The sequence below is a fragment of the Taudactylus pleione genome, unplaced genomic scaffold (assembly GCF_031769625.1).
Source record: "Taudactylus pleione unplaced genomic scaffold, aTauple2 ptg000546l, whole genome shotgun sequence".
NCBI classification, from domain to species: Eukaryota; Metazoa; Chordata; class Amphibia; order Anura; family Myobatrachidae; genus Taudactylus; species Taudactylus pleione.
The window spans coordinates 4,364,351-4,380,240 of record NW_028284948.1 but is presented as its reverse complement, the minus strand read 5'-3'; the positions used below and the strand labels follow the sequence as shown (position 1 = coordinate 4,380,240).

Here is a 15,890-nt window from a genome sequence, read left to right as displayed (position 1 = left end):
GGTATTAGTCAGATATAATATCACATAATATTTATCCAGACACCTAATCTGCCAAATACTTTAAAAGAGTGGTTCCCAAACTTTCTTGATTCACGGCGCCCTAGAGTATTAGCATTTGTTTCATGGCACCCTTAAGCCAAAAGTTTGTTATTGAGAAATTCAGGAAAAAAATGATGGCTTAGGTAACTTGTGCTTACTACTTACCCTAAGCTTCAGTTGTGTGATGGTGGGCAGGGTTGCGCTTCTGTTTGACCACATATTTTATGTTTTTGCCTCTTACATTGACCATAATTTGATTTGGTGCTAGACCACCAACTTGAGGCACCCCTGCAAGTATCCCAAGGCACCCAGTTTGGGAACCATAGGTTTAAACAACAGTGTGGGGAGCCAAGTTGAGGAATTAAGGACTTCCATTTCTTTGAATGAACATTTACAAGAACTGCTAGATACATTCTTCTGAGGAGTGTATCTGACTAATATCCCTTTTAAACCAGAGCAAAAACCTGGGTTTTTGCTGGGTCTACCCGGGTTGCAGCTCAGTGTAAAAGGGTCCCTGAAAAATAACCTGGTTCAAGTGACCTGGGAATCCAACCCAGGTAGCTAACAGGGTTGGACCCAGGATGGACCTGGGTAATGGTGCAGTGTAAAAGGCATAATCCGGGTTATCCGACCTGGGTCATGCCTAAAATGAGCTGATTGGTGGTTATGGAGCAGTCACCCACTTTTTATGACCTTACAAGTTTAACAGGGCAGACCCAGGTTCAGTGTGAACGGGGCTGACCTGAGAATAACCCAGATCGATGGTGCTGTGTAAACGGTGTCTGACCTGGGTCTGATCTGGGTTGGAACCATGTCTGAAAACCCAGGTCAGACCCGGGTTTTTGGTGGAAAAGCGGTATAACAGTACATTGCGACTAATCCCGTACATAGATAGCAATCAAACTCTTATATAGCAGAAGTTTCTTACAACTGTCAGCCATTTGCATTTGTCTTTATTTATTTAATTTGATAAATATCTACAAACCTTTTATTTTTCGTTGAGAAGGCAGGCTGGTCTGGTAAGTGAATGTGGTTCTCCTTAGCATATTCAACCACGAGAGTGTGACCTAATACTGTGAGCTGGTGAAGCACTGATAGAGCCTGTGAATGGACACAAATATGCAACTATCCAGTAACTATTACAATTTTATGAACAGATTCTTTGTTTTAATAGCATTAACTGAAACACAACTATTTTTTCCCTTATTCTAACAAAGTATAGGTTCTACAGTACCCCCAACAGGTCATGTCTGTGGAAGCAGGGGTGAGAATAACTGACCCAGCAAAATAGAGTAACTCACCTGATTAAAGAAATCCACAAAACATGCCCTGTTGGGGGTATTTGAGAAGCACTGGCTTAACACATTGGGGTCGATTCAATTGTTTATAAGGCGGCTATTTTTTTTAGGGCACGCCACGGAGCTATTAAATTGTTTTTCCATTTGGCCGTGATAGCCGCCGACATTTCTGCTCGCACCCTCAGGAAGGTGCAAGCAAAAATGTGCGATAAACCCATGGTTAGGACCAGAGTCGTAGCTAGACATTTTGGTGCCCTGTGCAAGAAAGTGTATTGGTGCTCTAATTGGGCTTGAAGACCGTGATAATTAATGGGTGACCAGAACAATTGAATTGCAACACTGGGCACCCACTAATTATCGCTGCCTTATAAACAAATGAATCGCCCCCACTGAGATATATAGTTTTATTTTGGGTGTTCTTAATTATACATGGAAACATCAAATAATGAAATGGATTAAAAATGAAATAAGCATGAACATTATATATACCAGCAATAAAGAAAAAACTATTTTTGAAAGAGATATAGCATGAAATACATACAAACACTAAAGGGTATGAGTACATACACAGACAATGGTCTGTCCTTTTCAGCAAATATTGATTTAATATCACTCTGAATTAAAAGGATATATTGCTAGTTATAAAGGCACGTATCCACTAGACCAGGGGTGGGGAACCTTTTTTCTGCCGAGGGCCATTATGATATATATAACATTATTTGCGGGACCAGTGCAGGCCACGCCCCCTCTGTGTGATGTCACATGGGGACGGGGCCACAATCGCCAGTGATTACAGCAATGCCTGGAGCATCCTGAGGACACTCCAGGAGGCACTGCTGCATAGATTCTGGCTGCAGGGTGCCATTATAGGCACCGTGCTATCCAGATGAGGCTAGCAGAAAAAAAGACAAGAGATATGGTAAGAACTTACCTTTGTTATATCTGTCTCTACGAAGTCCATAGGGTTCACAGGGTTGACCTTGGGGTATAGCTGGATCTGGATCCACGGGCACCACGCAGTTAAAGCTTTGCTGCTCCCAGGATGCAATTGGGTCCGTCCTCCTCTATACCCCACCCCCGAGCCACAGGCACCTCAGTTGGTAAGCAGCCAAGGCCGGAGGAGGAGATGAAACAGAGAGAAGGAAGACTGGAACACACAAGAAACCATACTCACAGAAATGGGAGACTGAAAACCGGTGAACAGTCACATAGCCGATATGAAGCCAGGTGCGTCAGGGCGGGCGCCCTGTGGACCCTAAGGACTTCGTAGAAACAGAGATAACAAAGGTAAGTTATTACCATATCTCTTGTTTTCTACTTCAGGGTCCATAGGGGGTGCACAGGGTTGACCTTGGGGATGTCCCAAAGCAGTTCAACTAAGGGCGGGGATGCTCCTGTGCTGAAAGGAGGACCCGGCGCCATAAGGATGCATCCTGAGAGGCGAAGGTGTCAAACGCATAAAACCTCAAAAACGTCTGAATTGAAGACCAAGTGGCCACCTTACACAGCTGAACAGCAGAGGCAACACGTCTAGCAGCCCAAGAGGGACCCACAGAACGAGTGGAATGAGCCTTAACAGAGGCCGGCACAGGTAAACCGTCCTGTGCATAAGCTTCACAAATAACGGAACAAAGCCAACGGGCTAACATTTGTTTGTTGGCAGGCCAACCCCTCCTGTGAAAACCAAAGAGGACAAACAATGAATCAGACTTCCTAACAGAAGCAGTCCGGTCCACATAGATTCTAAGCGCACGGACTACATCTAAGGAAGCCTCACCAGCTGAAAGATCAGGAAACTGAAAAGCTGGCACAACAAGTTTCTGATTGAGGTGGAACTTCGAAACCACTTTAGGTAAAAACTCAGGACGAGTGCGGAGCACCGCTCTGTCCTGGTGAAAAATCAGAAAAGGGGGACGACAGGAAAGCGCCCCCAACTCTGCGAGAGAAAAATTGTCTTAAACGTCAACCACTTGAACTCCACCGACTCAAGAGGCTCAAAAGGAGGGCCCTGCAGGACCCGTAGTACCACCGCCAAGTCCCAAGGAGCCACAGGAGGCACGAAGGGAGGCTGGATCATGAGAACACCTTGGAAAAAGGTGTGAACAAGCCGAGGTCCAAACCTGATTGAAGAAATTCCAAGATTCTAGAAACTCGGAACACCTGAGGATCATAGCTTCTGGACTCACACCACTGAAAGTAAGTGCGCCACAGCCTGTGGTAAATCCGTGCGGAAGCAGGCTTGCGTGCCCCGAGCATGGTACCAATAACCGAACTGGAGAAACCCCGAGACCTCAAGACGGCTGTCTCAAGAGCCACGCCGTCAAAGACAGCCGACCCAGATCCGGGTAAAGGCAGGGCCCCTGAGACAACAGGTCCCGCCGCTGAGGAAGAAGGTACAGAGCATCGATGGAGAGGCTCCTCAGATCGGAGTACCACGCCAGAGCCACCAGCATGAGAGTGCCGCCGTCCTGCTTGAATTTCCGCAGGACCCGAGGAAGTAGGGATATCGGAGGAAACAGGTACGCCAGGTGAAACGTCCATTTTCACCGACAGCGCGTCCACCAGACATGCGCCTGCGTCTCTTGTCCTTGACCCGTAAACGGGCAACTTGTGATTGTGACGGGAGGCCATCAAACCCAGCTCCGGCAGCCCCCATCTGTCCACGAGTAGCTGAAACACCTCTGGGTGAAGCGACCATTCCCCGGGATGCACGTCGTGGCGGCTGAGGAAGTCCACCTCTTGAGGACTCCGGGGATGAAGACCGCCGAGATCGCTGAAATGTGGCACTCCGCCCAAACAAGGATGCGAGACACCTCCGACATCGAAGCCCGACTGCGAGTTCCTCTTTGGTGGTTGATATACGCCACCGTGGTGGCGTTGTCGGACTGCACCTGAACCGCCCTTCCGTGAAGAGCGGGGCCGGACGACTGCAGGGCCCTGTATACTGCCCTCAGTTCCAGGACGTTGATGGGGAGAAGAGCTTCTTCCACTGAGCAACGACCCTGAAGCGACAATGAGCCGGTCACTGCCCCCCAACCCCGGAGACTGGCATCCGTCGTGAGTAGGACCCAGTCCGGGATCCAAAAGGGACGCCCCTCGACCAGATGAGCTGTCTGAAGCCACCAAGCCAAAGACTGCCGAACCTTCGGGGACAACACCAGCATCTGAGAGCGGATCCGGTGAGGTAACCCGTTCCATGCCGATAGAATCAGCCCCTGCAGGGGCCAGGAGTGGAACTGGGCAAATTCCACCATGTCGAACGTCGACAGCCTGGACCCCAGAACTCTCATAGCTGAATGGACCGACAGGCGGCAACTGCTCAGGCAACTGCGTATCCGCAGCTGTAGGGAGGAGACCTTCTCCGGAGTCAGGAAAATCCTTTGCTGACGAGAATCCAACAGGGATCCCAAACGAACCGTCCGTTGTGATGGAATCAGGGAGGACTTTCTCCAATTTATCAACCACCTGTGCGCTTGCAGGCAAGCGATCGTCAGGTGGAGATGTTGAAGCAGTACCTCCGGGGAGATCGCCAGCAACAGGAGGTCGTCCAGATACGGCAGCAGCCGCACATTCTGGTTCCGAAGATGTGCGGCCATGATTGCCATAACCTTTGTGAATACCCTCGGTGCCATGGAGAGGCCAAAGGGTAGCGCCCGGAACTGATAATGATGCTGAAGGATAGCGAACCTCAGATACTGCTGGTGCGCAGGTGCTATCGGAACATGGAGGTAGGCGTCCTGGATATCCAGGGACACCATGTAAACCCCAGGTTCCATCGCCAGAATGATGGAACGTAACATTTCCATCCTGAATTTGGGAACTAGAGGAATTTGCTCAGAGACTTCAAATTGAGGATAGGGCGATGAGAACCATTGGGTTTCTGCAGCAGAAACAGAGTAGTATAGTACAAGGTCCCTCGTTGTGATTGAGGAACGGGAAGAATGACCCCTGCTTTCAGCAAGGACTCTATAGCCTCCTGAATCTGTAAAGCCTTGGTTTGGTCCAGAGAAGGACTTGTGCAGAAAAACTGGTGGGGCGGTCTGTGCCGAAAAGACAGGGCGTAACCCTGGGAGATCACTTCTCGAACCCAGGCATCCGTGGTGGTATTGTGCCAGCACTGGGCAAATTGAAGAAGTCGGCCTCCCACTCTGGGGTCCCCAGAGGGAGGCCCGTCCCATCAGGCAGAAGGTTTATCCTCCTGCTTGGAAGAAGGGCGCCTGGCACTCCAGGCCAGCTTCTTGGGCTTAGAAGCGACCTTGGTCGCCGACTGCCTCGGGAAGGATTGACCTTTTGCCTTGCCCTGAACCCGAAAGGACCGAAAAGTAGAGCTCCGTACTTTGGTAGGTGCAGAAGCCGAAGGGAGGAAGGCTGATTTAGACTTAGCTAGAGTATCCACTATTTTGTCCAAGTCTGGACCAAATAGCAACTCTCCATTAAAAGGTAAGGCCACCAGGCCCTTTTTGGAGTCTGCGTCAGCTCTCCAAGACCGCAGCCACAAGGACCGATGCGCCGACACAGCTGCCGCCGACACCCTAGAGGTCAGCAAGCTTGCATCCAACGATGCTTCCCCAATGTAGGAAGCCGCATCCCTCATTTGTCCTATCAACACTCTCTGAATATCCGGAGCATCATCCGGAAAGGTATCCTCTAAAGCGTTGGCCCAGCTCTCGATGGCCTTAGCCACCCAAGAGATGGTCATGAACGGACGGGCCACAGCCCCAGAGAGAGAGTAGATAGACTTTAAACAAGTCTCCACCTTCCTGTCCGTGGGATCTTTCAGAGAGGAGATCGACGGCAAAGGCAACGTAGCACTTTTAATTAAGCGGGTGACATGGGAATCCACCGCAGGTGGAGTTTCCCATTTCCTGCAATGAGCCTCAGGAAAAGGATAGTTGGAAGCCTGCCATTTCTGCGGTTGGAATCTCTTGCTGGGCAACTGTCAGGCCCCTGCCATATGATCCGTCAACTGGTCGGACAGGGGAAAAACAGTCGAAGCTACTTTGGCCTTTTTAAAATTAGGGTACTTTGACCTGGGAGCCGGCGCATCCTCCTCTATATGAAGGATGGCCCGCACCGCCCTAACCAAAGCCGGCACATTAAAGGGGGCGTGCTGTCGATGGTGAGTGACAGCCACGCCCTCGATACGCCCACCAAAGGGGGCGTGCTGTCACTCACCATCGACAGCACGCCCCCTTTGGTGCGAGACCTGGAGCGACAGCTTGGCTGTCGCTATCCGGGTCTCGCACACGTCGTGCGCATTCTCACTAGGGAACCATCGACCCGCTTGCGAGCGCTCAGCGCTTGCGAACGGGTCTGAATCAGGCCTTAGCCTCCACCTCCTGGGCCCCGGCATCCGAGTCAGAGTCCTCATGGATCTCTCCGTCATCCGAAGACACGTCCGTGAACTGCGCCGCCAGTGAAGCCGGAACAGGTCGCTTGGACGCCTTTGGGGGCAAATCACTGTGCAACATTGATTGAAAAGCTGATGACGAGGCCGCCAGGCTCTGAACAGAGCTGGAGAGGACATCCACTCAGGGAGGGGTACCGTCTGAGGATACCCCTGAAAGGGTACCATTGACTGCTGCGTCACTGTGGGAGACTGCACGTATATAGGCAATCCCGCATAAGGACCCACAGTCTGAGACCCGGGAGGAGACTGCACCAGATGCGTAACCCCCGAGGAACGGGGGATGGTAGGCTGGGGCAACGCCCTAGAAGGGACCGCAGGCGGGACCGCAAGCCAGTCCGCGATTGACACCAGCACTTGTGTAAACATCGCCCAAGGAGGAACCTGCGCCACCGGGGGTTTAGAGGGACCAGGTACCATCTGGCACCGTCCGCACAGACCGTCCTGATACAAATCCACCTCATCAACCCCTGCCGAACAGCTCCGGCAGGAAAACAACACAGGAGCCACGGAGCGCTCATTCTCCTTATCAGACATGACACCAAAACTTTTGCAATAAAAGAGTATCACCAAAACGAGGTAAGGCGTATAACACCTGCGCACTCCCAAGTATGCAACACAAACAGCCCACAATATGGAACTGCGTTGCACACCACTGTATGTGACGGACCTCACAAATACGTAGATCTACATAAGTGAGGTACACAGAAAGAACACCTCTCCCCCACGCACCTGCGGGCCGTAGGAGAAGGAAAGGGATAGGTATAAGCTGACAGTAAGTACAAATAAGTCACAGACAGCAGCACTAGCAAAAGTCACATACCATGCAGAGAAGTTATACTCACTGCACTTTCAGCTACAATCAACCTCCCAGATTCAGTGTCTGGGAGGGCTATAGCGCTGCGAACACTGTCCTTTGCAGGGGAGAGGTACGCAGGGGGACCGGTCCACTTGATACCGCCTGGGAGCTCTGCGTTGCTGCCCTGAGAAGATGGCCGCCGGAGAGCTCTGAGGAGGAGTGGCCGAGAGAGAGAACAGCCCAGCGACGCCAGCACGCATGAGAGAAGACGTGCTGGGCTGAGGGGAGGAGCCGCTAAACCAGGGAAGGCTGCCTCCCCTGGCTAGTAATTAATACCCAGGGATGCCGGTTCCCTTCCGGACCTTACACCCCGGTGGTCCAGCGGTCACGCGGGGTATTCCTGATGCAGGGGGAGCCCGCCGCCGCTACTAGCGCCGCCGGTCTGACCCCAGAGACCGTCGGCTAAAGACTGCCTTTCATCCCCGCACGCAGCGCGAAGCGCTGCACGCGGCTTACCTAGCCCCGTAGAATCCGGCAGCAGTCAGTGAGAGCTCCCAGAGCCACGCTAGTACTGACTCCGGGGTCCCGCTGCGATCCCCAGATCAGTACTGGCGTCGCAGCGCCAGCGTGGACGTCCAGATGGACAGTCTGATGCTGCCGCTCTGAAGAAGTAAAAAATAAATAAATAAAATCTTTTTAAAAAATAAAAATAAAGCTTAGGGGCTGCTTATGCAGCCCCACTGCCCAGGGTGACACGACTCCGGCCAGGCACCAACTAAAACTGAGGTGCCTGTGGCTCGGGGGCGGGGTATAGAGGAGGACGGACCCAAGTGCATCCTGGGAGCAGCAAATCTTTAACTGCGTGGTGCCCCTGGATCCAGATCCAGCTATACCCCAAGGTCAATCCTGTGGACCCCCTATGGACCCTGAAGTAGAAAGCTCAGATGGCCAGACCAAATGATTCCTTATAAGGCCCACCGGGCCTGAGGTTCCCCATCCCTGCACTAGACGATTAAAATGAACGATTACGACATGGTTATCGTTCCATCGCTCATTAATCGTTTCAAAATCGTGCAGTAAAATGTTGAAAACAACCAGCGATGCGAGCTCCAGCTGGTCGTTTTCGACATCCATCATCGCCTGTACATGCAGGCTAACCAGCCGATATCAACAGGTTGTGCATGTTCGAGGATGAGGGAGGGTGCCTGCACTGAACGACATATCGTCCACTGCACAGGGTGATGAACGATTGTACGATTACAATGTTGTAATCGTACAGTCGTTCCACTCACCTTAACAGCGCAGATGGTACATAAACTTGATATTTTGCATAAATCTTAACAAAATTTTATCCAATATCATGTATATAGTTGTGTAGGACTTAAGTTCACAAACCTTTGCAGCTGCAAATTTATTTGGGTATGTCGCATAAGCCACATGTTTCTGAAACAAAAACATTATAGGTTTTTAGGGCACTGCTTGCATACATATACAAAAGCTAACTGTCTTATTACTACCCACTCCTTTTTTGCCAAACTCTTGCAGCCTACATAATGTATCCACCATATCTCTCGCATAAGCCTCTGGTGGGGTATACAACCCCACCATTTCTCTGTATCCGTCATCAGCCATTATATATGTTTCCCTAACTCTACCATCAGTACCTGTGTATATTTTCCAACCCCCAGTTCTTATCTGCCTCTGTATATGTCCTCTTCTTCTCACTCATCCGTCTCTGTAAGTCTTTTCATAATTCCCATCAGCTTCTGTATAAATCCTTCCATCTTGCTCATCAGCTTCAATAAATGTCCTTAGTCTCTCTCCAACCAGCCCATTTATATCTTCTCCATCACTCCCATCAGCCTGTGCAAATGTCCTCTGTCTTGAACATCAGTCCCCCTATATTCTGTATGCCTCCCCATGACCTGTCATTACTCTCTGTCTATGTCCCCCCAACCTGTTATAAGCCTCTGTCCATGTCCCCCCAACCTCTGTCCTCAGCCCCTGTACATGTCCTCCCTACCTCTCTCCTCAGTATATGCCCCCCCACCACTCTCATCAGCATATATGTCCCTCCCCCACCCTTGTTCTCAGCCTCTGTAAGCCTGTATTCCCTGACCTCTGTTCTCAGCCTGTGTATATGTGCACAACTCTCTCCAGACTGTTTGTATATATCCCCCCCACTACTGTCCTCAGCCGTTTTATATGTCCATCCCACCTCTGTCCACAGCCTCTGTATATATCGGGTTCCGGACTATAAATAGACAGTTAAAATGTCGACAATGTTTAGATAGGCACCAGATGTTAGACAGGCAATATGTCGACAAGGACAAAATGTCGACATGGAAGAAAGCCGACAGATACAAATGGCTGACATTATTTTTTTTTAGGGTTAGGGACTTACTGGAGGGTTAGGGTCTAACCCCGGCGATTAGGCACCAGGAAGAAGGGTTAGGGTGAGGCACCTACCCTGATGGTAGGGTTATGCACCAGAAGGAAGGGTTAGGGTGAAGATTACATTTAGAAAAAAAATGTGTCAACCATTTGTGTGTTGACCATTTGTGTCGACTATTTGTACCTGTCAATGATTTGTCCCTGTCGACCTATTGCCTGTCTAAATGTTGATGTCTATCTAGACAATGTAGACTCTTTAACTGTCTATCTTTTATACCACACCCATATATGTCCCTCAACTTCTGTCCACAGCCTCTGTATATGTCCCCCTTCCACCTCTATCCACAGTCCCTGTTTATGCCACCCCCCCCCCCCCCTCTGTCCACAGTAGGGATGGGCAGAACGATTCACTGCACTGAGTTGAACCACATGGCTCAACTCAGTGAAGTGTCTCGGGACATGGCTCTTTAGAGCTGTAGGAAGCAGAGGTGCCAGCGACTCTGAGTGAGTCGCTGACAGCTCCGCCCCCCACAGCCCAGCAGTGCAGATCAAGTTTCTGCACTGACTCTCCTGAGTCAGTGCACTCCCCCCGAGCCCTGGCAGTAGCAGTGCGACTCAGAGTGAGTCGCTGACAGCTCCGCCCTCTACACTGCTGATCCATCCGCCCTGATCATATTTCTGATCTGACTCAGTGTAGAAGTATGATCAGGTCGGATCAGCAGTGTAGGGGGCGGAGCTGCAACCCACTCTGGCTCCCACTGACAGAGAGGCTAGGGAGGTGATTGTCTCGATACACCAGTGAAGGTGCCCACACACATAGCGATTTTTTTCCCGATCTGGCCGATTCAGATATATTGGAAAGACAGATCGGGTAAAAAATGCCCAACTCGTGAGTCCCCACTCACGATCACGATGCGATGTGCGCCCCCGCAGGTCGCACATCGTATCTTCAGATCTGCAGTGCAGTACAGCAGATCTGACAATCTAGACACAAAAGCACTGTTAAAAACTCTGGCTGCAGGAGATCAGATTTAGACTGGACAGCATATCGTGTTCAGAGCTGCCGGGGAGAGTTTCAAGGGAAATTGAACACATCGTCGGATCGTGAGTACATCGGTAAGTGTGTGGGCACTTTGAGTGACTCGAATCATTCGTACATTCGTACGTTTCGAGTCATTGTGTTGAGACACTCACTTGCCATCTCTCATCCACAGCCTCTGTATATGCCCTCCCACTTCTGTCCACAGTCTCTGTATATGTCCCCTACCTATTTCCACAATCTCTGTATATGTCTCCCTCTACCACTTTTCCACAGCCTCTGTATATGCTCTCCCACCACCTCTGTCCACAGCCTCTGTATATGTCCCCCACCACTATCTCTGTATATGTCCCCCACTACCTCTGTCCACAGCCTCTGTATATGTCCCCCACTACCTCTGTCCACAGCCTCTGTATATGTCCCCCACTACCTCTGTCCACAGCCTCTGTATATGTCCCCCACTACCTCTGTCCACAGCCTCTGTATATGTCCCCCACTACCTCTGTCCACAGCCTCTGTATATGTCCCCCACTACCTCTGTCCACAGCCTCTGTATATGTCCCCCACTACCTCTGTCCACAGCCTCTGTATATGTCCCCCACTACCTCTGTCCACAGCCTCTGTATATGTCCCCCACTACCTCTGTCCACAGCCTATGTATATGTCCCCCACTACCTCTGTCCACAGCCTCTGTATATGCCCCCCACCACTGTCTCTGTATATGCCCCCCTCACCTCTGTCCACGGCCTCTGTATATGCCCCCCTCACCTCTGTGCACAGCCTCTTTATATGCCCCCCACCACTGTCTCTGTATATGCCCCCTCACCTCTGTCCACAGCCTCTGTATATGTCCACATTCCTATTTCCACAGCCTCTGTATATGTCCCCCCCCTACCTATTTCCACAGCCTCTGCAAATGTCCACATCCTCTGTATATTGCCCTGCTACCTATTGTCCCGTCCCCCACTCTCTCCTCAGATTCTGTATATGACGGCCACCATCCCTTTCCCCAGCCTCTGCATGTTCCATCTCTCACCAAGCTTCCCCGGGTTCTCCCAGAACATATACGAACGCTTTCAGCTCCGCTCTTCTCCAGCAGTATTCTCTGATCATCTGGGCTCAGATCAGGCGGGAGATGGCGAACCAGCAGTGTTTTCCTCTCCATAGTCTCCATTTGTTCATCTCTCCATTCCAAACACAAAAACTTCCGTGATCCGTCCAGGCCACGAGATTTCAGAGTATACAGTCTGCGAGATTTGGCATCCAGCGGCCATATTGGGATTACTTTGAAGTAACAAACTAACTGCCAACCACCACCATCTTGAGGTTACCGGTGACAAGCACAACACCGCCACCTTGCGACTTCTTTATGAGATGCATCGAAAGATTAAAAAATTGCCTCGTTTTCAGTGAAGGATTTTGAGTAAATGCTGCATATAAAACTGAAGCCTTTGTAGCTGCAATTTCACATGGAGGTCTGCAGCGAAAATCTGCTAATGAATGTAATCACAAAGCTGTCGCCCAGCCAGCATAGAGATGTCCACTACCACTATCTCACAACCGTAATACCTTGAAGTCCTGCGTATACATTGGGAACATTTAGTAACATTGGCCCTCACGCACAATTACAGCAGGTCTGACCTGTCGCAGAAACTGCAAGTCTTAATGCACGCAGTGAGTACTCAAGCTGCGTATGCCGTCTCAGTGTCTAATTTCTGCACACCCGTGCAACGGCGTCAGAGGTACAAAAGAGGAAGGGACCCGTGTGCAGGCTCCGATCAGGCGCCCTCCTCTCTGGTGGTGCAGTAGACAGTGGCATTGTGCCAGAGTCTACTGCACATGCCTCCGGGAACATGGTGCCCGTGCCGCCTTCCCGGGACATCTCTACTGCGCATACGCATATCATTGGGAAAATCACTGCGGTGGCCATTTTCCTGGTGATTTGAGCAGCTCTGCAGGCAGCACCGGGCCAACGGAGAGGTAAGTATATTTAATTGGTCGCAGGGTGTGCGGTGTGTGGGCCCAGGGGCCAGTGTGCACCGCACACCTTGCACCCATTATGGATACGCCCATGAATGGCGTTCAAGTGGACAGACACGCCTGCGTTTCTCCAACCACTCCCCCATCACCACCCCCAAATGCTCACAGCCTGTCACTCACTCTGCGATGGCTTTCATTCTGCTTGAGTGATGCACACGCACTGCGCTGCATATGCATGTGCAGTACGCACCATCGATCAATCTGCGTATGCTGTTACAGTTGTGATCCATGCTGAATCAGGCCCTTTATCTGAAACATGAACATGTATATGACACAAGGAATGATAGCTGTTTCCTATGGAATATCAGCTATTGTATAGGCTATGGCAAAGCAAGCATTTCAATAAGAAATTACATGTGTTTCATGAAATGACTCCCATCTCTCATAGCTCTGCAACACCCAAACACTAAACCCATACCTCCCAACATTTGATCATGTCAAGGAGGGACAGGACGAGCGCCTATGGAGCGTGCGGCCGAAAAGGGGGCTTTGCTTATGCAAAAAGGAGTGGTCTATTGAAAACAGGGCGGAACCTCTCGGCTTCCCCCGTTTTCGTCACTTTGGGGGCGTGCCCAGCACTCTGAGATGCAGGGCAGCCCCCAGGCAGTCCGTACACATGAAAACAGATGCCATGCGCATGCGCACGGCATCTGTTCTCCTCCTACACACCCATACGCGCACGCAGGGGGGGTTTCCGAGTACCTAGAAACCCCCCCTGCCCGCCACTACAGCGCAGCGCAGCTTAGCAATATACATACATTTTTTGTAAAGCGATCTGTGTGAGCTGGCAACTGTACCTGGCTGAGCTGGCTGTAGGGGGAGCTGCAGCAGTAGATATAGTCAAGTAGACGGCACTCCAAATAAAGTTCAATAGCCGGAGTGCAGACTGCTCAGTCTTGATCATACAATCAGATACAGGCAGCACTCCTCGGGTACTCAATAATCCAAGCTTGTTAATGCAATTATTAAATATTTTGTCAAGGCTTTGCCAAAATATGTAATAAATTCATCTGAAACGTTGTACAGTAATGGATTAACAAGCTTGGATTATTGAGTACCCGAGGAGCGCTGCCTGTATGTGGTTAGATTTTTTTGCCATTGGTTTTGTAGCCAAGTATTGGAAACCCCCCTTTTAAAATCCTGCGTTTGCCACTGACACCCGCTGCTCTGCTATGCAGAGCAGCGGTTTGTGCTCTCCCCAACTTCCCCTCCCACCGCGGGACATTGCGGCCTGGGGGTGGCACAGCGGGCAGTCCCAGAAAAACGGGACTGTCCTGCTGGATGCGGGACAGTTGGGAGGTATGCTAAACCAGGAGTGGATTGGCCATAGAGCATATTTCCTTTTAGGCTGATAAAGTCATGGGACTTCCTAACCTAATGGCACCCTGAGGCATTTTCTTAATACCACTGGCCGGCCAGGTACTACTTTATGTGGCTACACCATTCATTGGGGCAGATTCAATTTAAAACGAGTTGCCATCTGTAATTTGTGCTGCACATTTTTCTGCCCATTGCAGTAGGCTGATTCTGCTCACACCTCTATAGGCTGCCAGCAGAATCAGCATGTCAGTTAATTCAATCTGCCCCATTGACAGAGTCACACAGAATTGGTCCTATGGGGCTCTCATAGCCTACAGAATTTTTATGTGTCCATCATTCTGATTCGAAGTGAGCTAGGATTAGTAAAGTCCACTAGGGAAAGAGAGAGACAGTGAAATGAAAGTGAAATTAATTAGAAATAGTTCCACGCTGGAGACCTCTCTGGGCACATGGAGTAAACTGCTGTGCGTAAGAGCTCCGCTACACTCCCTGCAAATTTACCTTTTTTATGGCTCTAACAGCCTTCCACCCGGCACCTGATTTCACAGCCAAGTCCCGGAAAATCCCAGCATGGAGAAATTTCTGTCGGCGCCTGCCACATGAAAGCCTCAGCCACCGTGACAAGAAAAGCATTGGGCAGACAGCAATATGGCGCCAGACAACGACACGGAGGTGTCCTCCTCGGATCACAAAAAGGCTGTAGCACAGACCGGAGAGCCAGTCTTACAACAGGAACGCAGACTATCAGACTCCCCAGCTACTTATGGGGATATAGTGGAGGCAATCAAAAGTGCAATGACCCCTCTATTAGATCAAGCGGTCACTAACATTAAAGAACAGCTTCAACAGTTGTCCTTGAGAGTCTCTGATACTGAGCACAGACTGGGCACCACATTTCAAGATGTTTCAGAACTCAAAGGCAAGGTGCAGACTCTGCAGAAAGATAATTACTATCTGCGTAATAAACTTGATGATATATAGAATTGCGAAACAATATCAGACTGGTCGGTCTCACCGAATCTGTGAAGGGCCCATCTCTAGCTCACTTTGTTAGGAACACCTTCCATTCCCTTCTTGTTGAGGAATGCCGAGATTTGTTCATCGAAAGAGTCCACAGAGTGGTACCTCATCCAAAACCCTCCGAATCTCACCCTAGGGCAGTGTTATATTTTCCAGGATTTCTCTATTGAATTGTCCAGAGCATGTAAGGCGTTTTCCCTTATTTGCTCACAGCTTGTTAAGAACAAATGCAAATTTGCTCTTATTTATCTCGCCACACTGTGGTGGTTTGAAGGAGACTCCTATAAGGATTTCTGAACCCTGCAGACCATGCAGGATATTTGAATGAAGAATCTCATGCCTCAGCTGCCGACACATTACAGATTCTTTCCCAGAATGATTTACAACTTTTCACTAGAGAGGTCTGCTTCAATGCTTTGAGCAGATGCTGCTTAAGTCATTGTTGTCTAACTGGTTATTTCTAGGTATATAATGGTCATTTTCTTTTAGAATTGTTTGTTTATTTCTCATAATTACATCGAGAAAATTTGTTTC

At 50.0% G+C, this 15,890-nt stretch overlaps 1 protein-coding gene across 5 annotated transcripts in view; it reads right to left on the bottom strand.

Moving 5' to 3' along the window:
* Positions 1-12,247, bottom strand: part of RNPC3 (RNA binding region (RNP1, RRM) containing 3) — an 85,449-nt gene extending 73,202 nt beyond the window's left edge. For 4 of the 5 annotated variants that reach the window (XR_015870117.1, XR_015870115.1, XR_015870116.1 and 1 more), the window contains exons 1-3: positions 12,013-12,202; positions 8,939-8,986; positions 1,025-1,140 (exon numbers count right to left, since the gene is read on the bottom strand). Coding sequence is in view for 2 of the 5 variants with exons in the window: in XM_088451299.1 (XP_088307425.1) it covers positions 1,025-1,140; positions 8,939-8,986; positions 12,013-12,150 (302 nt within the window). In the remaining 3 variants the exon portion in view is untranslated. Of the gene's footprint in view, positions 1-1,024; positions 1,141-8,938; positions 8,987-12,012 lie in introns of all 5 variants that reach the window. The other variant, XM_088451300.1, reaches the window with a different exon arrangement.
* Between the last annotated feature and the right edge of the window lie 3,643 nt (positions 12,248-15,890).